Consider the following 22,958-nt stretch of genomic DNA (forward strand, 5'->3'; position numbering starts at 1 on the left):
AAAGGCTGGATTCTATCTTCAGTATATCATGATAGATTATTTCTCCTGGGGAAAAACTTCAGCAAAATAAATCTCCACCCCAGATCATGGGAACAAGTCCAAAACGTACAAACGAGTACAAAACCTTTTCCAACAGATATTACAGAATTCAATCAATGACAAGGACTAGTGTTCCATTAACGTTTTTCTTTCAGAAAATACAGACTGTTTTTGAGCCCTCCCCTCAGACCGCACCCAAAAGCAACGTTATACCTGTGTATGATGTCATCCATGTGCATGCTGTCTTCCCTGCATACGGTATCAGTGCTGACATCTGCTATCTCAGTGTGAAAGAGAGGGTGGGCCATCCTGTCATGTGCTTTCTTTCAGGAGAGATGAAAGTTGTTATTTGATATTGTGCTCCAGTCTCTCAGACAGGGTACACCAAGCCTTCTTAGTCTTTCTGTCCAGTAAAGAAACATGAAGTCACAGAGTGTAGACAAACTGCACTGTAGAGTCACAGAGTGTAGACAAACTGCACTGTAGAGTCACAGAGTGTAGACAAACTCCACTGTAGAGTCACAGAGTGTAGACAAACCGCACTGTAGAGTCACAGAGTGTAGACAAACCGCACTGTAGAGTCACAGAGTGTAGACAAACCCCACTGTAGAATCACAGAGTGTAGACAAACTCCACTGTAGAATCACAGAGTGTAGACAAACTCCACTGTAGAGTCACAGAGTGTAGACAAACCGCACTGTAGAGTCACAGAGTGTAGACAAACCCCACTGTAGAGTCACAGAGTGTAGACAAACCCCACTGTAGAGTCACAGAGTGTAGACAAACTCCACTGTAGAGTCACAGAGTGTAGACAAACCCCACTGTAGAGTCACAGAGTGTAGACAAACCCCACTATAGAGTCACAGAGTGTAGACAAACCCAACTATAGAGTCACAGAGTGTAGACAAACCCCACTATAGAGTCACAGAGTGTAGACAAACCCCACTGTAGAGTCACAGAGTGTAGAGAAACCCACTATAGAGTCACAGACTGTAGACAAACCCCACTGTAGAGTCACAGAGTGTAGACAAAACCCCACTGTAGAGTCACAGAGTGTAGACAAACTCCACTATAGAGTCACAGAGTATAGACAAACCCCACTGTAGAGTCACAGAGTGTAGACAAACCCCACTGTAGAGTCACAGAGTGTAGACAAACCCCACTATAGAGTCCACAGAGTGTAGACAAACCCCCACTATAGAGTCACAGAGTGTAGACAAACCCCACTATAGAGTCACAGAGTGTAGACAAACCCCACTATAGAGTCACAGAGTGTAGACAAACCCCACTGTAGAGTCACAGAGTGTAGAGAAACCCCACTATAGAGTCACAGACTGTAGACAAACCCCACTGTAGAGTCACAGAGTGTAGACAAACCCCACTGTAGAGTCACAGAGTGTAGACAAACTCCACTATAGAGTCACAGAGTATAGACAAACCCCACTGTAGAGTCACAGAGTGTAGACAAACCCCACTGTAGAGTCACAGAGTGTAGACAAACCCCACTATAGAGTCACAGAGTGTAGACAAACCCAACTATAGAGTCACAGAGTGTAGACAAACCCACTGTAGAGTCACAGAGTGTAGACAAACCCCACTGTAGAGTCACAGTGTAAACAAAACCCCACTGTAGAGGTCTCAGAGTGCAGACAAATTCCACTATAGAGTCACAGAGTGTAGACAAACCCCACTGTAGAGTCACAGAGTGTAGACAAACCCTACTGTAGAGTCACAGAGTGTAGACAAACCCCACTGTAGAGTCACAGAGTGTAGACAAACCCCACTGTAGTCATAGAGTGTAGACAAATCCCACTGTAGTCACAGAGTGTAGACAAACCCCACTGTAGAGTCACAGAGTGTAGACAAACTCCACTGTAGAGTCACAGAGTGTAGACAAACCCTACTGTAGAGTCACAGAGTGTAGACAAACCCCACTGTAGAGTCACAGAGTGTAGACAAACCCCACTGTAGTCACAGAGTGTAGACAAATCCCACTGTAGTCACAGAGTGTAGACAAACCCCACTGTAGAGTCACAGAGTGTAGACAAACCCCACTGTAGAGTCACAGAGTGTAGACAAACCCCACTGTAGAGTCACAGAGTGTAGACAAACTCCACAATAGAGTCACAGAGTGTAGACAAACCCCACTGTAGAGTCACAGAGTGTAGACAAACCCCACTGTAGAGTCACAGAGTGTAGACAAAGCCCACTGTAGAGTCACAGAACTCTCTCCAGAACTTCATTAAATACATCAGCTGCTGCCAGACAGAGACAAACAGAGGGAGAGAGAGAGGGAGAGAGAGCGCGAGAGGGAGAGAGAGCGCGAGAGGGAGAGAGAGCGAGAGGGAGAGAGGGAGTGAGAAAGAGGGAGGGAGAGAGAGTGAGAGAGAGAGAGAGAGAGAGAGAGAGAGAGAGAGAGAGAGAGAGAGAGAGAGAGACCACAGAGCCCAGAGACTGTCCAGAAGGTAGGTGTGTGTCACACTTTTTTCTTCATTTTGTACATAAGCGTGTTTCAAGACTCTGGTCAATGGTTGGCCACCAAACTGATTCAAAAGACACACAAATTGTGCATTGTGTTCAGTCCATTTTAAGAAATGAGTACAGAACAGTATTAGCATCAAAGCCAAAGTGTACTTCATATACAAAGGTAGCATTCAGTCGGTTCAGTATAAAAACTACAAGTATTTTATATTTGAGAAATCTCATATAAAGTAAAATCTAGTCACCAAAGCAGTTATAAAAGCACTATATGTTATTCATAATCATTTAATTTGACTCTCAGTTAGTGTTCTAAGAGTCCTGTCCCCACTGTGCTGCCCTTCAGGGTCTGCGTCGCCATTATTAGCTGCAGTTCAATATAAGCACCAGAAGGTGGCACCAGTGCCACATCTAAGATGATCACATTGTCTCTGAATCGAAATAAAAACGTCAAAGTCCACTCTGATGAAATAAGCTCAAAGATCTTAAGCATTCAAAGATCAAATTATATATTAAACACTAGTGTTCTTAAAATATGCACTACCTTAGCTGAGCCTACTGGTGCCAAGACTGAAATGGTGAATACTTTTATACTAAATGTTCCTCATGTTCCTGTTTACAACAGTATCTGAAACAAACAGGCAGTTCAGTTTGTCCTTGCAAGCCAAAACCTGGAATACTGGAGAATGAAAGTCTTTCACTGCTGCTATTATTCCAAATCCAGCCGAGTTTGGTGCCATTTGAGATAAAGGAGATGAAATATTTGGACTAATTGGATCCTCCGAGCACCGGTTCGACGTGGAAAATTCATAGCTTTAGTTTACAGCAATAAGAGAGATGAGGCAAACAGCTGAGTCTGGAAGGCTGGTTGTAAGTTCACCATTCACCGGTTTTGAGTCATTACAATGTTTTAACTTCTGAGAGAGTCCCTGCTTCCTACGTCTTTAATTATTGATGCTGAAGTTGACAAGAAATAGTTTATATGATCTAAATGTCTACCTCCGTCTGTGGTAAGTGAAATATATGTTATGAATTAATCATGCGCCCACTGAGTCGCTTGACCTCAGTTACTGGATGATACCATCGTTAAATTTCCTAATACTAGCCCTTTGGCATATGTATTGGTGTTTATTGTTTTTATGTAACTATCAGGCTTTTAAGGAAATGGTCAGGCCTGAAGCTTGGCTGGCTAAAGTCAGATAAATATATTTGTAACATAAATAAAAGTACACAGGCTGTTTCACTGGAGAGGCTGCTTACCCTAACAGACCAGTGGCTATTTTGTCTTTTCTTCTTTAGACCAAGTGTGCCTTCTGCATACCACGCATTACCAAATTTTGAGAAAATCCTCACATACCATCAAACCATCATATCATAACCAAGCACCTGACATCCCATCAGTAACATAACTCCACAATTGATTGTCTGAATAAATATATAGACTCAGCCTAGGAACATCACAGAAATATATCTGAAGACATAAAGCGTCCAGACACTTGCACACAGCTTTATTCCGAGGGCTTTTTCTCGACTAACCAGACAAAGGCAAAATAAGAACAGCCACAGTAGACCAGATGCCGTCGTCTTAATTTCTTACGTTTCGATTCTGCCTTTCTGCTGTCCTCTCTACCCGTCCCCTCTTTTTTGTTTTACAGCCTTAACAAAGAAGGGAGACATCCAGGGGTAACTGCAAGCAGGGTCACAGACATGCGCCACTGCTCATGTAAGCAGCTACAGGGTCAGTCTGATGTTATTACCACCGATGTTATTATAAACTGTCCTGTCTTTATCTACCAAGACCTTCAAAGTTGCACCACATTATTCATTGGTGGATCAATGCACAGTATGTTTAAAGCAATATTCTCTGGAACAAAGTCCAGTTGCAGGCTTTCTGCGGATAGTTACGTCTGTGCTGAAAATGGCATGTGGTAGAGGTCCTAACGAATGTTGTGCTGAACAATATATATTGTTTTGTAGAGTTCCATACGTGTGCACTGACACGTAACGACTCTGATGACACGATATCTTGTCATGTGACTACAGACAGAGATGGCGGATGTTTTGTTTTTTTTTTTCTGCCTGTTGTCAAAACCACTGGAACTGACCACACATGACCAACCTGCAGCCCCTGGACATGCTTGTGAGGGATCTTATTCAGCGCTGCACCTTTGACTGTGCAAGTCATGTTCTTTTTGTTTGTTTGTTCTTTTACACTGATCGTTTGCATGTGCATCAAACCCCATAATCACACTGAACTGCAAATTGTTTCCAGTTGATTTACATGTTTATCTGCCTTTGCTGCCGTTACTGGAACTAAGTTCCAGTTCCATATTGGACGGCACACTACTGTTGCCTCCTATTAATTTGCCATTTGGGTCTGAGGCAGTGGTGGCACAGAGGAAGTGAGAGATCAGGGAAGGTTAAGAGAATCTTTATTCTCCATTGCTGCCTAAAAACAAGCACACTCGAAACAAAAAGCTGACGAGGCCGCAGTAAGAACGCTAGAAAGACACAGCAGCGAAGAGCAGGCACTGACGACAGCTCGTGGGCACAGGACGACTGGCAATGTGCAGCACAGACAGCAGGTATCCGTGGGCTTGAATAACAGGCAAAACAAAAGAGAGCAGCAGGTGTGTGCAATAACCAATAATCGGGAGATTCGGAACAGTGCAGGAGCAGTTTGTTTGTGTGTGTGTATGTTTGTGTGTGTACGTTCTGCTGGGTGACCAGTACACCGTGACATGGTCGTTACCCATATACTATTGCGCACACTTCCATCTTGCCATCTTTTACAAAAATAAACTCTTACCATGTACGAGTAACGGCATTAAACATGCATAGTCCACACGTCGTGGCCTGTCTAATACATTCCTTTGAGAATGTGGGGCTTATTCAAGTGCTAATTCCATTTTCATTCAGAAAAGCAGCACAAATCCAAAGCAGTTTTACTTCATGTGCAGTAGAACTGGGGGCTTGATTTGGTCCCTGTGCTTGTTTTCCCTGTTGTGAGATAATAGTGCCAGTCAAACTAAGCTTTAATCATGCAGATGCAGACCTCCGATTTATGTAAACTTTCAATTATAACATCCTCTGAGACCAATGGTTTGATGTTGGAGAGATTTCCTTACTCTGCCTTTGGCTCTGAATCAATACCAGACGCCCATAGAGGATTAAATAAAGGCTATCTGCAGAGCAGCCAAGCAATCTGGGAAATGCAGTCCAGGAACAGAGGGGCTGAGCCGTAGCCCCAAAGGGGATGCAGACAGAACCTCTAGCTTTCCTCAGCCTGCCGTTTGTCTAGAGACAAAAAAAAGCCATCAAAAAAGACACCTACAGCCGAAAAGAATGTGCCTTCGGTTTTAATGAAACTGTGGTTGCTGCTGCAAAAGTAAAAGGAAACATGACCCACAAAGAATCAACTGCTCTCTCCTCTCACCAGTGAATAAGGTTGCTAGGGGCTCCATGTGTTGTATCATGAAGAGATTCATTCATGTTTCACCAATGTTTTCGTGTTGTTGCAGAATTTTCTTAATGAATCATGCACACACACAAAAAAAAAACCTCAGCCTGCATTCTTAAAAATGGGAGTAGGATGGCAATGAAGTAAAGATGGTAGATTTTCCCTTTTCTCTTGAGATAACATCAGTTGCCTGGTTTTATGTGGTTTCAAGTGAGGGGTTTACTACAAAAGGCCAACTCCCGTCCTGAGTTCTGAAATCATTTCATTCTACTAACAACAACCAACATTACAGTACAGCAAAGCGTGGAAGTATACCATAGCATGTCAGCACATCACATGTGAAACAAAATTCACTCCTCAACGGCTTGTGTACAGTAAAAATCTATTGCTTATCTGTTGCCCTATGCAAAAGGTGTTAGCTGTCCTCCCACATGCACTATTTTCTATGCTTCGTCTGCTGACATCTCCTCTGTTTCTGACCACAGTCACAAAATAACCACTAGATAGATTAAGGGTGTTGGACTCTGAGCTCTTCAGTGAAACTGACAAACCTCAGCACCACTTCAGCAGCACCCTCGCTGGGTGCAGTGCACTCTGGATCAGTGTATGTACAATATGCGCCTATGCCATAGATGTACTTAAAGTGGGAGTAGAGGTGCATAGGAGTAGAGGTGCATAGGTGCATAGGTGCATAGGTGTTTCCAACACACTGACTGGTAAGTGTATGTCTTATAGCATAACAACCATTAGCTGCTGGCAGCCGCTCTGCAAAAACCGTAAAAGGTTCCAACACCATTTTCACACTACATTAACAGAGTGACTGAACAATAAAGACTCCCAGCTCTGAGACTGTAACATATGTAAAGTGCGCATCGAGTAAACAAAGGTCTGCAGTCCTTGTGTTGCTGGTGACCCCTCAGCAGACGAAGCTAGTCGAAGCGATGGCCGCACAGGCCTGTCAGAATATTCCGAAACAAGAAGCTGACGGCACTGGGACTGGAGGTCAGTTCCAGCACTGAGTGAGCGATCCGGTGCCCATCTCTAGATCAGCGTGTGTGTTAACGTGCCAGGGAAAAGAAGGAATTCCAGGAGGCCCTGTGGGACAGGACAGAGCGAGCCCGCATGGCAGTGGGATTCAGACATGATAGAACTAGGATGAAGAATATAATGAAATGCAGTATATTAAAAATGTGATGAGAACGTTATGGCCAGCATGCTGGGGCCTCAGAGTCCTAACAATACCTAAGAGTTCATCACTGAAACTGAAATCCCTTAATCACCGAAACCCTTTCCAGCATTCAGAGTTAAAGAAACATTAAAACTGTTCCCAGAGTTCAGAGAGTTACAGGATTCCCCGAAACTGTTCATAATATTCACGGAGTTAAAGAATCCCTGAAACTGTTCCTAACATTCAGTCTATGTGCAGATGACACACTAAAGACAAGGACAGCCTTTCCTCTCGCTTCAGTATTTGAAACAGGCCAACAGCAATGAAAGTCGTATCTATTATATAAGCACTGAGGAAGGCATGTGAGAAAGGGGTGGGAGAGAGAGAGAGAGAGAGAGAGAGAGAAACATTAGCAAGCACCAGAACTGGCAGTGGATTCAATTATGGATTGAGCTAAATAGATGAGTGGCGTGACAGTAGAGGGCATGTAATTTATTCCTTCCAAGAGCACATATATGGGACATACATGTTTTAAAATAGCCCAGACATTAAGAAACCATTTTTTCAAAGCAGTCTATAAATAACTTGTGTTGCCAGTTTGTTGTTTATGTTGCCAGCTGTTGACTGCCTTTTGAAATTCCCAAAAGGGCAAAACAATCAAGTGAAAATTACCCAAATCTATAAAGAGATTGTGAAAAAATATCTACAACATATCAACATCTCTTACTATCATAAATCCACCACACTTTTATGGGGTTATGCGTCACAAAGCACAGTCTTAGATCAAGAACTTGCTGTCATTTGTCAGAACATCCAAATTATTTAATTTGAAAAACACCTTTTTCTTACTGCCCAGTCTAAGAATCAGTCTGAGTACTAAACGTCATAGATTCCTTGATGTTTCTTATCAATCAGCGTGAGAACTGGGCCTATCCTGTGAGAATCATTCCACTAAATTCTACTTTCAGTCTTTATCTGAAATGTATTAAAATTTTCATAAACTAATAAAAAATGAAAATCAATTTTCCATAAAATGTTTTCTTTAAAAAAAAAGAAAAAGAAAAAAAAAGAAAACAGTAGCTTGATAAAGTTTGATGTTCTGCGAGGCCATTATGGCATGAAATTTTTTTTCTTTGCCATTCTCCTTTATAATTTATACTGGAATGTTACAACCTTTTGGTTAAAAAGTTGATTAAACATAGCTTACTGTACACAACAAACGTCTGGTATACATCACGTATATCTGAGGTCGGAGCTTAAGCCATAGATGCTCTTGTGACTGGCGTCTTCACTGATGGGAGAGACAATTATTTAAACTTACTTGGAATTCACTATACACGGCACGCGTTTATTTACTCATAGCACCCGTGAGTGTCCTTATTAGCAAAAGAGAACATTGAAAGCCTTTTTATGATTTCCTCCAAGACTTGGATTCTTTATTAGAGGTGGCTGCGGGGTTTCTGGGGTTTTGTTCAAGCGAAATAAGTAGCCATTCATGGTACACACAGGAAAAGTGGCGTGTTATTTAAGAAATTCTCAGAGTTAACAACTCAAACGTGCTAACCACTAAACTGACATCACGATGTTAGGCCAATCGACCCGTAACAGATCATTCTGGGTAGAATGCAGATTTAGCTTCCTGTTTGACGATGAAGTAAACTTTAGCCATCATAAAAGCAGAACTGCTATCAAACTGGACATGCTGCATAAGTGGACGTTTAACCCTGGCTTTATGATGGAATAGAAATCATCTCAACTCTGGAAAGTTATTTCTCTTCTCGTTCAATCTTTGTTTTCTTTTGTTTTGTAGTTTGTCAGTATTCACATCAGCACACCCCCACCAACAATTCACTCCTCATCCATCGATCCATCCATCCATCCTTTTTGTTCAGCTTTAAGTCAGTGGCCAATAACATTGCGTAGAATATGCCAATATTAACGTGCTTTGTGGTACGTTAATGTGTATAAAGTTCAAGAATTAAAAGTGAAAGTAGTTTTGTGCCATGTACTAACTGTTTGTAAGCATCATAGCAAAATCATAGCAGACTATCCAAAATATTTGAAGTGATGTGTTTGGCGTTACAGAAGTTATCCATACAGGGTCATTGAGCTAACATTCACCAACAACAGACCGATTTATGTAACCAGTCTAAGCTTGGATGAAAGAGACACCCCCTAAACAAACCGCTTTCTGGTCCACTGGAATCTAAGCACGGAAACGCTGGGTCGGAGCACATTTTTCCACCACACACTTACTAAATCGCTGGCGTTTTTACGCAGTTCGTCCTCGCTGGACGCGGCGGACTCGCCCACCAGCCTCTCGAAGCACGCCGACCCCAGGGACGAGCTCTTCTGCTGGGACGCCGCCAAATGCGCGACGGTGAGCTGCGGGCTCCCGTGGACCGACGCGGAAATCTCGGGCTTACTCGCCGAAGCCCCCTCTGCTGCCGCCGGCGCCGACAGCCCCCGTCCTTTACTAGGGCTCGGGTCCGGGTGGCCGCAGAGCGCTCCATCGTCTTTACGAGTCGGCGGCGTGGAACTGAAGAGGTTCGGCTGAGAGGACGAGAAGACGCGGTCCAGGACCTGTTTCTTTTTCCGCTTCAACATCCCCAAGCCGGATTCCCTTTTGCCCTCTGCGCTGCGTCTTTCCGAGCTCCGTTTGGGGCTGAGAAACGGTTTGCTTTTCTCCTGGAAATTCTTCCACATCCTGCGCGGACAAGACGTCGCCTCTTCGGCAGCGCCGTCCTTGGCTTTCTCCTCCATAGTGCACGAGCAGCAACCGGCCAGCCTGCTTCGCGCGCGGCGCAGCCGACGTCCGCGTGCGGCGAGGGCGCACGCTTCACCCGAATCCCCCCAAATTAAAAAAAATATATAATTTAAAAAGCGATCAAAGCGGAGAGAAGTTAACTCTTTTCGGTCGACTCATGCAACCGATGCAAACGCTGCAACCTGGCTAAAGCGCGGGGATTACTACTCTCATCGGGAAGGAAACAAAATATGGTTAGGAAGCCAAATAAAACGTGATCAATCACACACGAAATCAAATCTTACGATGTGCGCGGTTCTGTGCACATTGTATTTCTTTTTATACATGAGAATCTTCGGGTAGGTCACTCCTAGTACATTCCCACCTGATTTCTAATGTCACGATTTAAAGAATTTTGCAGCTACGCGAAGTGAGTGCATAAGGGAGTGGAAAGTCGTGAGGTTGGCAAGTGTTTACTCAGCCTCCTCCATCGAAGTTTAAATGGCCAATGAGAACAAACTTTAACCGCATGATTGTGGGATGGAGGGAGGCCGCCTATTGGCGGCGTGTATGTTATTATCTGCTGAAAGTTCTTGAAAAATCTGAACGTTAGTGAGTGGGTGAGGATAGGACTGACAAGACTATTAAAACGTGTGAGTGTGTGTGTGTGCACGTGTGGGAAAATTGAGGATACATGCCACAAAATCGACTTGGATTAAAACCGGATGAAACAGCATTTTTTTCTTTCTGTTTGTTGCGCCATGAAGCCCCCCACCCCCCCTTTTCTTTTTTTAACCACCAGTTTTTAATAACTACGTAATTAATAACGTCTGTGAGACCGGTCACCCTGGGCAACAAACCTGGTTTCTTAAAGTTGCATACCCACCATCCCCGAGCCCCCACAAACCAGACCACCTCATCAATAACTGTATATGTAGAACATGCTACAGATTTACACAAGAAACCTTCACTCAGTGCAGTTCTGTGCAGTGCATCATAGATTCTACCATTTTCCTGTGGTCTTGTGAGGCTCTTGTCATTTATGATGCATGGAGTGCTGTGGTGGTGGTATTCTGAGAGCCTGGGTCACTCCTCCTTTGGCCTGTGCTTGTAAATGCTTGAAGGAAAAACTGCATGACGCCATTGTAGTCTTACAGGAAGACACCCTGCTCGGCCCTAATACACTCATATCTAGATGTTTTGGTTCCTATGCAAAAAATTGGTGGTTTTTATGTAAGAAGGGGGTATATGTGTCATCATAAAAATGCTTAGGCCTTCATTTGCGCTTATGTAAGAAAAAAAAACCAGATAACGCCAAGATTTTCAGCTGTAATGTTCTTTAAGACCTGACGTTCACTCTGACTGTGCTTCTGATTCACTGCCTTCCCAGAAAGCTATGACGAATATTGATGTACCGGGTTAAGTGTGCATCAGTATTCATCATAGCTTTCTACGGAGGGGACAAAACCACAGCACACGACTCTGTAGCTGACCCACAGGATCCGGCGGAGGTACGATAGACAAAAATGTCGAAGCAGGTTTTAGCTACATGTGCTATCATCTGGATAAAGCCATAAATAATTAGTTTGCTCTTCTAGGTTTCTTGTAATGAAATCTAATATTTTACTCGTGCAGCTACCCACCACTAAGATAAACTTATTAGTATCTCAGCACCTGGACAAGATTGAGCTCAGTAATGTCAATATGACAGTCAAAGCACAAAGGGGGGAAGATTTTAATAAATGACGCTGAGGCATTCTTTAGGATTTGCCTGTTTTTTCATTTGTTTTGATTCATCCTGAGCTATTCCAGCACAGGACTGACCTTAAGTGACATTAACAGATCCACGTCGAGGACCTGAGCAAGAGCATTCGTAGACAGTAAACCTCTGGCAAGCTACATGAAGAGCAGTGCTGATTTATCAAATGAGCAACACGAGAGGGCCTAGAGTTAAAGGAACTCAGGCCTGTGCTAGGGAGCGCCACATCACTTTAATGGTGAAATTATGCCAGTGTCATCTTCCATTTCTCTGACGAGACTGCTAGCATGCATAGTTGAAACTGAGGCACAGTGAACAGACTGTGCTGTATAATAGGTGATGTGGTGAAATGAAAACTCTGTAGGCAGAAAGGTACTGGTTTCTACCAGGACAAAGACCGGATTGGTAACGAGAAGTTTGTAACAATGGCTAATACATCTGCTGTAGCATCCTGCATCTTATGACATAGCATAACCACATGCTACTCAGTCAGGAACTCGCTGTTTGATATCTTCTCTCCTTCTCACTATTTTTGGCACATAAGGTGTTTTAGTGTTCTCTGTGCTAAGATAGAATGTATATTATCTGAAACAAAAGGGACAGCTGGTCATTTGTAAAATATTGTGTGGTTGTCAAGTATACAGACACACCCCCATAGCGCTTAGTGTAGTAGCCAAGAGATCATTCTAAACAAAGGCAGATTCATTAGACGACATGAAGCCCATTTGCAGGCAAGTACCGAGGTTTATGTTGAAATATGACATACGTTGATTGTTTGCAAGAAGCTCACAGATTTTATTCGTTTTTTCATTAGATTTTATTTAGTTTGTCGTAGAAGTGCTCGGATGCAGACACAAACCTATTCTACAAGGATTGCACTCGTTTTACAAAAACAATGCTATAAAGTTTTATGTTTTCAATTATTTTAGTAATAAGATCTTTGTTACTCACAGAGACTCCTGATACCAGAGGCTAGGGGAAGTGGAAACAAGTCTTCTACGATTGTTTTAGTGCCTTGCCAACCTCATTCTGAACAGTAGGTCCATCTACAAGTCTGACTCTTATATTCCAAACTGAACAAGCATGTGTTGGTCACTTTAATAGAGACACACATTGATTCTGCAGTAACAGCCCAAATCTTGATATTAAGCTGCATCATTGAGCTAGCACAGCAAATCTCGAAGGGCTTGTGGTATACATCATACGTCAGTATGTCATTTCCATGATGTTTTTTTCACAGTGAAGGTCATTTTGCACACCTACGCACTATTAATTCACACTATTAATTGCACACCTATGCCCTATTAATTCAATCTCATTTGTAGCATATTTACACAAGAAACATGGTCAAAATGCAGCTTTATAGAAATCCAGGTCTAGACACATAATGAGCAAACACCAGGCAAGGACTTAAAAGGGAAGCGGTCTTCCTCTGGGCCTTGTGGGACTGTGGGATTCTGATATGAAAATGGCAAGAATAAGATTAGGCAGTGACAGTCTGATTAGAGGAAAGAGCAGGTAAGATCATTGTGTGGCCAATATTAAAGGCTTGACAACGGTTTGGCACACTACTGGTTTTGTTTGTTTAGTTTAGTGAACCATATATAGGATGTTAGACATGTGGTAGGTAATTTGGTACGTAATTAAGATGCATGAGGTTTAGAACACTCCAAGGACAGAGAGTCATTTATACAAAACACAGCTCTTATCTGTGGTCCCCAGTGCTTTTTGGCCTACGGTCATCCCCACAGCAGAAGTACATAGGCCTGAACCAAATATTGTGGTGGTTGAATCAAGTATTTCTAGACATATGAATTGAAGCGTTTATCCAAATGGTTATACTGTAACCTTACTCAAGAGCATAACTGTTTTTCATTAAACTAGGAGCTCTTAACATTTTAGGTGATTTGTAGGAATCAGAAACTGATAAGCAGACTATGTGGTTTTATATGCTGCAAAAAAAACAAACAAAAAAAAAAAAAAACTTAAGTAGACCAAACAGCATCTGTTATTGATGATATAAATTTCAATTGGATGTCATAGGTTTTGGGAACTGTGATCATATGACAGGGCCTGGTTTGTGTTTTCATATGGAGTGTTGCTATATCTCAGCACTACACTGAGGTAAATATGCATTACCTTAAATAAACTTTGTCTTTAAAAACATTATATGCAAATAAAGTTTATTAATACCCGATCTTGAATGCAGTTTTTCTCTTAGAGTCTTCCTGTCTCACTAATGGCCCCTGGAGAAGTTCACAATCAGGAGGAAGATGATGGTAGATGATCGGCCTTATACACAAAGGCTAGATAAGAGCTAATAGCTCCCCTTGCTGGGAAATATTCAGCCTCCTAATTGTATGTGAGTGAATGAGTGAAAAAAAAAAGATGAAAAGGTCAAGCATAGGTTGACCTGCAGCTAGTTAAATGCATAAATCATAACAGAGGGAGATGTGGACATATCTGCAGCATCCACATCCAGGTGAGGCTGTTTGTTGTAGGAAGAGAGTGAGGTACATTTGCCAATGGCTCCAATGTAAAAAGAACCACAGCGGTGAGGAGCCGGTCAGGACAGCCGGCGCCGTGTAAGGAGAGGTCCACATTTATCACACCAGTGGACTAAGGCTTCCTGTCATTCCAAACTTCCATTTCTTACCATGTTGTGGTTCTTGACTGAAACATTACCTTTAAAATAAGAAATCAGAGTGAAGTTCAATCATTAAAATTCAAATTTACAGAGAGTAAAACAAAGTGCTGTAGTGTATTCACCATGACCTTTCATCTATTCGATTGTTCAATTATAGAGCAAAAGCCTAATCCAAACAGAGCATCAGCATGACAAAGCACCCAGCTAGCCAATGGCTAATGTAGTTTGTTAAGGTCTTCAGGGATTGTTCACTAATTTAATGAAACTTAATGAAAACACAGACCAAAGATTTCAGTCCCACCTCATCTTTAGAGGACGTTAGAGGACATCTAAATGTAATCAATAAAGTTAATCTCACAGCCACACCCATGGGACACCGTTTTCCCCAGCCAGCTGTATCTTACATATGATACTTGCTTAAGTTAATCACTGTGGAACTACTTAAACACAACGTTATCCTGGTGAGGTTGTAGCGTTACTATGCATGAGCCTGTCAAAGACGGCCTGTTCCCACAGCCCCGAACTGCCAGGGTTCATCTTTGTCTGTCCCTCTGAACCCCTGTTCCTGAAAAAGAACTGTGAGCAACTGCATCCAGACTCCCTGGGCCCTTGTCTTCTCTGACCATGTCAATTAACATGTAATCCACAATGGTTTATTAGACATCAACTATCAGTCACACAACTTCAATAGCTCACATCTAATTGCCATCTTTAATTAGGTGTCATCTACGAAATGTACACATTTATCATTAGATAGCATCAACCCACCCGCAACCCTGGAACTCCAATTTTAAGGAAATATTAAAATGATTAAAATTGCGCTTGCACACACAGGTCAACACACTTAGAGATGACCAGACAAGAGCGAACCCTAGCTGCCTTGTTGGAACAGGCCTTCCGGGTCAAAGAGGACATAGTTGGTAGTCTGCATGCCACCCAGGGCTCTGTTCTGATGGAGGCGTCTGCAAGGAAGCTTCTAGAAAATCACATCCAGACCATTACACACATCGTCAAACAACTCAGCAAGGACATTCAGGTACACTGGTACCGGACAATGACAGTTAATGGAATTTGAGCATAGCAGTCAAATTTACATTCTGCAAATATCTAACCTACCATACAGAACAGCACACATTATATGATCACAGGTTCTTTACAGTTCACCATTTGATATCTTAAAATGCTCCACTAGTCTGGATATTTATCCGATAAAAACATATTGGGCTTTTCTACATCTCACCTTCATATCAGTTTAATTAACCTCACAAAGTGATGGACTGGCCCCCTTATACCACACACTCCTTTCTCAGATGTAGATGTAAACAAAACATTTTTTTGAAATGATGTCCAATCAATAGCAAGGCATTTTTCAGAACAGGTGCCAATAGCATTTAGCCAAGGGAACACATTACATGACAATACTCTATTAAAAGTGGGAGGTAAAAAAAACAGTGGGAAAGATCTAAAGACTCCAAAGACTGAGTTTACTTCAAGAATGAAAGAAGTCCAACCCTATGACAATATATTAAAGGGGAGCAATTACTACCTGAGATATGTGTCTATCCATTGCTCATAGGTACTGGAGGCCCAGGTTGTCCAGAGGGACAGTGTGGCATCAGGGATGAGTTTTGCAGTTCAAAGCCTGGATCACAAGAACTTAGCAGGCATTGGTGATCTGCGAGGCAGAGTGGCCAGGTATCATTCACAATGTCTGTCTTAAAGGTCACATGTGATATCCTATCTGTCACCTGCATCCATTAATGTTTTGGTCAGTAAAAGTGGGTAAGTGAAAAGTTTTTTAGGGTTGTGGGAAGTTTTGTTTTGTTATGTTTTGTGCAACTTGCCTGTAATACTTTGACTCGAAATCGTACGAAACCTGAAAGTTCCTAGCCAAAGAATCATTTATTCACTGCATGGTTCTGTGCATGAAATTTTACTAAAACAAACCAACCCACATCAACCTCAAAAAACATTTGTTCTACCAGACAAACAACCTTTAAGAGAGAATTCCTTCACAATGAATCTAGAAATTTAAGCTATGTTTAAATTCCACTATTGTGGAAGATGTGTATGTCTCTAAATTGACATGCACCACATCTGCACCACAAAGATTTATGAATCAACCCTCATAAATGCCCAATCATTTTTTGGTGTGTGTACTTGACCCCATTTTGACCTCCTGTCTAAATCTGGGTCATATTCCACTGGATAAATATAGCCGATCATAAACCTGATCTGGTGTCCCAGCCTACAAGGTCAGGGGGGAATCACTTTAACAATGAGCTCACAGCTCATGGGTGGCCCTGGTAACCTGGTCTGGGTGGGAGCTCATTTGCTGGTGTGGGGCCAGCAACATAAGGGCAGAATCAGTGCAATCGATTCTGTGGATTTAATACCCTCCATGTTCATTTTGAAGCTCTCCAGTTATGATCAATGAGACCCAGAAGGGGAAACTGATTTATTAAAGCACTTATTGGAGTCATACAGAATCAATCTACACCGATGCTGCAATGTCACTATACGTGCACCATTACATTTGCAGTGCAGCAAACATAATTACCATGAGATCAGTTATGATGACTCATTTTCCAATTTCACGGCGCTCCCACATCTTCTAAATTCTGTTTTTTCAATAGCACCTTCTATTGCTTTTACCTTTTACAGGTATATAAATCTACCAGCTCATATTCCATGCATCCACCTGATCTTTTAAGGTCTCTAACATATGTTAATCTAAGTCTGCCTTTGAGTCATTAGGTGTGATGCCAGTATAGCGAAGCTCTCCAGTAACATGCGAGCCGCTGAGCAGGAAATCCTGAAGCTCCAGCAGGAAGTTGGTGAGATGCGTGCTGGGATTGAACTGAGACTCAGAGACATGGAGCTCAAGGTGAGTGTTAAAATCTCATACTGAAATGCTTTTGAAGGATCATGTGTCTACCAAGTTAGATTCTGTGTCTATAGTTCTGTGGTTCTGTGTCTGTAGTTCTCAGTAAGTTCAGAGAAGGTTCTGGGTCAGTAGGTCTCAGATTGTTGATTTTACAGAGTAGTACCATGTTAGGAAAGGTCCAGGAAAGCATAATGGGAGCTCTTAAGAAGATACAACATACGAAAGCATTACAGCCGAAAAATATAAACCTTCCAAGTCGTGCTGTTTAATCAGTCACATGATGCCTGAATTCAGACTCAGGGGAAGAAATAATTGGAGGGGGGAATGTTGTGTTTCATTTTTACAAATATTAATAAGTTCATGGAATACTGGAGATTCAAACATACAGAGAAGGCATCCAAAAGGGTTGATATATTTACAATAATACAGTAGTTCCCTTGTCCACAAAAAGCTTTCAACACCATAAGCAGTGCAAATCCAGGGAGTGTGCAGTTGAGAATCTGTGTAGGTGTGCAGCTCAAAAAAATATTTTTTTTTACTTGACAAGAGGCAGCATATTAATTTCACATTCTCGTAACTAGCTACTCTTATATACACAAAAGTCAGGTAAACGTTTACCCATTTTTCATACCCATTCAGAATATCCGGCTACTATTTGACCAGATGTCACAAACTACTTGCTTATGAAAGAGGCTAACGGAAACAGACACGGCTTGGTACAAGCTCAAATATATGCTTCATTGGAGCTTTTGAGCAGATAGTCAAGCTCTTATATAAGCTTTTTGAGTGTTAAACCTTTGTCATCACCAAGACATCTTTGCAGGACCATGGGCGATGCTGAGCTGCTAGACTAAGTTTGAGGATGTGTGTGGGCATGCAGACATGAAGAAGAATTAATACCTTAATTCTCATGGCATTAGATTGCCTCAGGAAAGACTCTTGTAGTACTCTGGTATGTTCCATAGTTATAAATACGGCCCACTGCCCTGTATATATAACAGAGAACATATAAAGTAGAATGCAGCATACAAGCTGTTCCTTTGCTGTTGAGCAAGGAATACACCCCACACACTCTTCTATAAAGGCACGAACATACACGTTTCTTGACAACACAAGAACTTAAGCTTAAGTTATGCCTTAAAGCTGCCCCAGCCTTAGCCTAACTGTTTCCATCAGAAAATTATCGCTTGCCACTGTCAACGCTCAGCTGCTGCCGAGCTCCCAGCCAGTCAGTAGATCACCGGGCCGTAAGTGCAAAAAGCTGCAGCTGCCATAATGGTAACTGAAACTGAAAGCGAAGCAGATGTGTGAGCCCTACCTCTGCTCAGCACACCTGACCTGCGTAGGGTGAGCTACTCCGAACGGCTGTGCGTGCCACCCAAATGCTGCTTGCATCCCTTCCTGTGATGTGCTCTACAGTTGACTTGGTAGCAGTGCGCTTCTCCTGTGTTCTTACCAGTTACAGAGTTAGTCAATCCATGTGCTCCGTTAGATTTCCCAGTCGCTGGAAAGGTTGGAGGCTTCACTGTCACAGCAGGTTGCATGCCGGAACACTACGAGGGACTTACAGCAGGACATCAGACAACTTGAAACCAAGTGAGGTCTTTTTTTTTTTTTCTTCAGTTACTGACAACATGAAATACACTTCAACTTCAAACACTGGACACACAGGCCACCATGAAACTACGGCCAAGATGCAACCCTGCAATAAAAGACTTATTTGGGGGCTGAGTATTTTCTGCAACGCTGCGTTCCCACAGGATTAATTGCGGCCCAATTCAATCAAACCTGCCTGTCAGGAGTAATTAGACCAGTGCGGATGACGAACATGAGAAAGTTGTTGAGCTCTGACAATTTCAGAGTGAACGTTTCTCATGGGGGAGCTGATGCTCCAGAAACGGTTGGGTTGGCCTACAGTAGAGTCCTAATGTCACAGAAGGCTCTTTCCCCCACGAGTCACGTGGTACGGCCCGCCGCGTCCAGGGGGACTCACGTGTATTATTCGTAACCACACCCGCCTGGGATAGCACACACCTGCATGGGGTTTAATGTTTAGTGTTTGTCTGTATTTAAACCTCTGTCGGTTTGTGCTCCCTTGTCGCTGTGTGTGTGTTAATTTCGATCGCTGTCACCGTAACGTTGTTTTGGGTAGTCCCGTATTAATGTATATGTGTTTTTCGTTTAATGTTAAGTGTAGAGTCATGTTTACCGTCAGTGTTATGTGCGAGTGCCACCTTTGTTGTGTGTGTTTAATGTCAATAAACCTCCTTCACAGTTGAGGGAGTCCGTGGGCCAGAAACGTTACACCTAAAGTGATCTCACGGTATATCAACTGGAATAATTTGGTCACAAACTGCTTCACCAAGCTCATTTTGTATTGTTACAAACATTTGAAAAACATTTTTCATTACTCCTTCAAGTGAGCACTTTAGGAGTACTGCAGGTGATCGCACTGAATGAGCGGGTGTTCATCATGAGGAGATAGCCAAGTTTTTCCTCAAACAACAAAAAGTAGTCTTATTCCTGAATAATAAGCATAAACTGAGCAAAATGCATAGGATTTGGATAAATTAAGAAATCTAAACAGTTTTGCATAGTGAAATCTGCCTGATGTAGGCCTCCCAATACAACACTCGTCTCTATTCATGGTGAGTTGAGTTTCTGGTTATTTTCAGACAAATGACCCTGCATCAAACCAAAACAATTAAATAACAAGAGAAAGTTTTGTTTCTTCTCAGGTGTCAAAACTCGACTGTCAATTTAAAAATGGTCACAATGAATAACATTTGCCACTATTTTTGAACTTCTAACATGCTGAACGTCTACCAACGTTTGGACAACAAACCCTTTTAGTTATTGCGCTCTCTAAGCTCTGTGAAAATGGTTGTAAGTGAAGGTAACGAGGCTGCATGAATTATGATTTGGTGCCCGGCCAGGACATCCAGTGAGCTGAGGGAACTGGAGAGTGAAGTAACCAGGCTCAGAAGGTGGACCGAGCAGCAGCTGAACACACACACGCAGGACGGCCAACAACTGAGGACACTGCTGCGGGACAGAGAGGTAACCTGTGTGTGTGTGTGTGTGTGTGTCTGTGTGTGTGTGTGTCTGTGTGTGTGTGTGTCTCTGTGTGTGTGTGTGTGTGTGTCTGTGTGTGTGTGTCTGTCTGTGTGTCTGTGTCTGTGTGTCTGTGTGTGTGTGTGTGTGTGTGTGTGTGTGTGTCTGTCTGTGTCTGTGTGTGTGTGTGTGTGTGTGTGTGTGTGTGTCTGTGTCTGTGTGTGTCTGTGTCTGTGTCTGTGTGTGTGTGTGTGTGTGTGTGTCTCTCGTCATAGATAAAATGGCTTGCAGGACCAAATATGACAAGCAGTTGAATTTAAGCACATCAATGTGCAAATGGGAGAAAATTATAATATCTACGCAACATATGTAACATTAATGTATGCACCCTGAGTGAACGTGTGTGTGTGTGTGTGTGTGTGTGTGTGTGTGTCTGTGTAGGTTGAGGTGGAAGGGAAACTGAAAGCTCCGATAAACCTCCTCGCTGCTCGTCTGGATCGGGTGGAGAAGCAGTTGGAGCGAGAACATCCTTTAGATCGGACCAGACGATCTGAAAGCAAGTTGAACAGCAGAATCGATGCTGTGGAGAAGAGTTTAGGAGACAGCCTGGAGCAGATGAGGAGAGAGTACCAGGCTGGTTAGTCTGCAAATGAAGATCATGATTAAGTCACATAAAACCATAGAGAAGTGATCCACGAGGCCACTGACAATGAATGCAACTACAAATCTTACAAATTTTAAAAACTTGTCAGTGTCTCTGCCAAGTGTGACTTTAGTCGTGGTGGTAGAGGTGATGACATGACAGAAAGCAGCTTGAGTTCATTTTAACCAACTTTATTGACTGGCTTGCCTTTGCAATCTCATAAACCTCTAACCCTTACAGAGAGTGAGCCAAGGGCTGAAAACCATGACACATAACTCAGTGTTGACTAAAGACTTGGCATGGTTTCCTTTTGCCATAAAAAACCAGCCACCTAAAGTATCATTCGCTCTGTGGTATTATGGATAGTGCATTAGTAACCCCTCCAACATATCCTATGATTGTATTACCTTAGGTGTGCACTAGTTATGTGTTTTTAGTAGTATTTTGTGAGAGGGATAATCATGGAGCAAGAATAAGATGAGCATAGTTTACAGAGACCTCAATCCAAAATGTACTGCACAGGCACATTTGCAAAGTCAGCTGGTTAGCTTGGCATTTTCAATATGCATTTCCTAAAAATGCAGGCAAATACAGCTCCACTCAAGCCTGAGACACACTCAAATCTAACACTCAAAGCTCACTTCACTATGGACAACCAGCAACAAAGAGTTTGAAGCTTTTGCTCAAGTCCTTTATCTGTAGTGAAGCAGGATGAGGGAGGATAACCCATCATAGACAAGACACAAACACATGACGCTAACCAGTGCAATGGCCATGTTACGAGTGAGAAGTGGGCCCTCTGTGTTGTGTGTGTGCGGGACAGGGTTCCAGTCTGTCCACGATTCCATCGCTTCCCTGAGGCACATCTGCGAAGCCCAAGCCAGGCTGCACAAAGGAGAGCTAAAGAAAGATATCAGGAGAATTCAGAGGACCATGGTGGGACTTCCAGACGTCTGAGCTGTACAGAGCCACAGAAAGTCTCTGTCACGGTGCTTTTACGCTGACTTTGGCACATACTGATTATGTTAAGCCATTACATTTAATTCACTACATTAAAAAAGAAACCCCATATGAACATTGTCTTCAAAGACCTCAAACTACGTTTGAGTTCATTAAGAGCTTAAATAGCTGTTCATTGGTTTGATATTATAAGAAACATTGCTGTACTTTAAATGTCTCAGCCTCCACAATAGTCTATTGTCATCAATTAGTCCCTGTAGTCTGCACACACTATGATATCTGTGAAATACAAGATAATGCCATCACTGCAAAGCAGTTAAACAATCACCAATGGAAAGAGTTAAGAGTCCATGATGTCATTCAATTCATTTTTTTTTTAATGCTCAAAATCTGAACTAATAAGTAAACATACTTGTATATAATGCAATAGTTTTATTTGACTCAGGACAGTTATTAAGACAACAAACATTTCAGCTGAAACGGTCATGTCTTGGTAATTGTTTCCTGAGTCAAATAAAACATTTGCATTATAGTGAAGTGCTGTCCAGTCACGTTCACGTATCTATTTCTTCGATGGATCCAGCATGTCAGAAACATTTCTTCAAAGGGTAAGGAGGGGAGTATGTTTACGTAATTCTGAAGTAAATCAAATCAGCAGATATTTTGCTGTACCATGAAAGAGAGAGTTCCTGGGCTCACAGCCCCTAGTAACGCAACTCGGTTCACTGACTAATTATACAGCGTACACATTGGGTGAAGAGTTCAGTGGTAAAGACAGAAATGTTTTCAATATGACTTATTAACCGTTGGCAGGCAAGGACTGAACTTGTGCCAGAGTAAACATGCAAATCATTCCATTCTCCGTTTGCATTTATTTACGTAATTTGTTTTTTTGGCAAAAAGCATCTGGCTCACTGAGATTAAAAGACCAGTTGAAATTGATCAACAGTACCATTCCAACCTGTAATTTACTAACCCAATTTTACTTCTCGCGGGATACTTGGTAGAGATGTTGGATACTTTCACTATGCTTTTGTTTTTGATCTGCCTCCAGCTTTGCAGCTATGAAAACATTCCTCGATCCATCCAGTCATTGAGCACTTGCAAACAGAAGAAC

At 42.4% G+C, this 22,958-nt stretch overlaps 2 protein-coding genes across 10 annotated transcripts in view; one reads left to right on the forward strand and one right to left on the reverse strand.

Moving 5' to 3' along the window:
* The window catches only part of mctp1a (multiple C2 domains, transmembrane 1a), a 114,454-nt gene extending 104,499 nt beyond the window's left edge, over positions 1-9,955 (reverse strand). For 3 of the 9 annotated variants that reach the window (XR_003410367.2, XM_035529709.1, XM_027006218.2), the window contains exon 1: positions 9,402-9,955. Coding sequence is in view for 7 of the 9 variants with exons in the window: in XM_035529709.1 (XP_035385602.1) it covers positions 9,402-9,908 (507 nt within the window). In the remaining 2 variants the exon portion in view is untranslated. Of the gene's footprint in view, positions 1-252; positions 270-9,401 lie in introns of those variants that run through there. The other 6 variants (XM_035529706.1, XM_027006215.2, XM_035529707.1 and 3 more) reach the window with 5 other exon arrangements.
* A 3,313-nt stretch (positions 9,956-13,268) lies between these two features.
* Positions 13,269-22,100, forward strand: fam81b (family with sequence similarity 81 member B). The gene is made up of 8 exons (XM_035529991.1): positions 13,269-13,273; positions 15,132-15,333; positions 15,874-15,992; positions 17,055-17,184; positions 18,677-18,780; positions 20,121-20,244; positions 20,680-20,875; positions 21,705-22,100. The coding sequence occupies exons 1-8, from the start codon at positions 13,269-13,271 to the stop codon at positions 21,836-21,838; spliced, it is 1,014 nt and encodes a 337-aa protein (XP_035385884.1). The 3' UTR covers positions 21,839-22,100.
* The last annotated feature ends 858 nt before the right edge of the window (positions 22,101-22,958 follow it).

The sequence above is a fragment of the Electrophorus electricus genome, chromosome 9 (genome assembly GCF_013358815.1).
Source record: "Electrophorus electricus isolate fEleEle1 chromosome 9, fEleEle1.pri, whole genome shotgun sequence".
NCBI lineage: Eukaryota > Metazoa > Chordata > Actinopteri > Gymnotiformes > Gymnotidae > Electrophorus > Electrophorus electricus.

Coding starts and splice junctions, on each gene's coding strand:
- fam81b (XM_035529991.1), top strand. Junction 17,185..18,676: donor TCAGAGACATGGAGCTCAAG/GTGAGTGTTAAA, acceptor GTGCTCCGTTAG/ATTTCCCAGTCGCTGGAAAG. Junction 20,876..21,704: donor GAGGAGAGAGTACCAGGCTG/GTTAGTCTGCAA, acceptor TGTGCGGGACAG/GGTTCCAGTCTGTCCACGAT.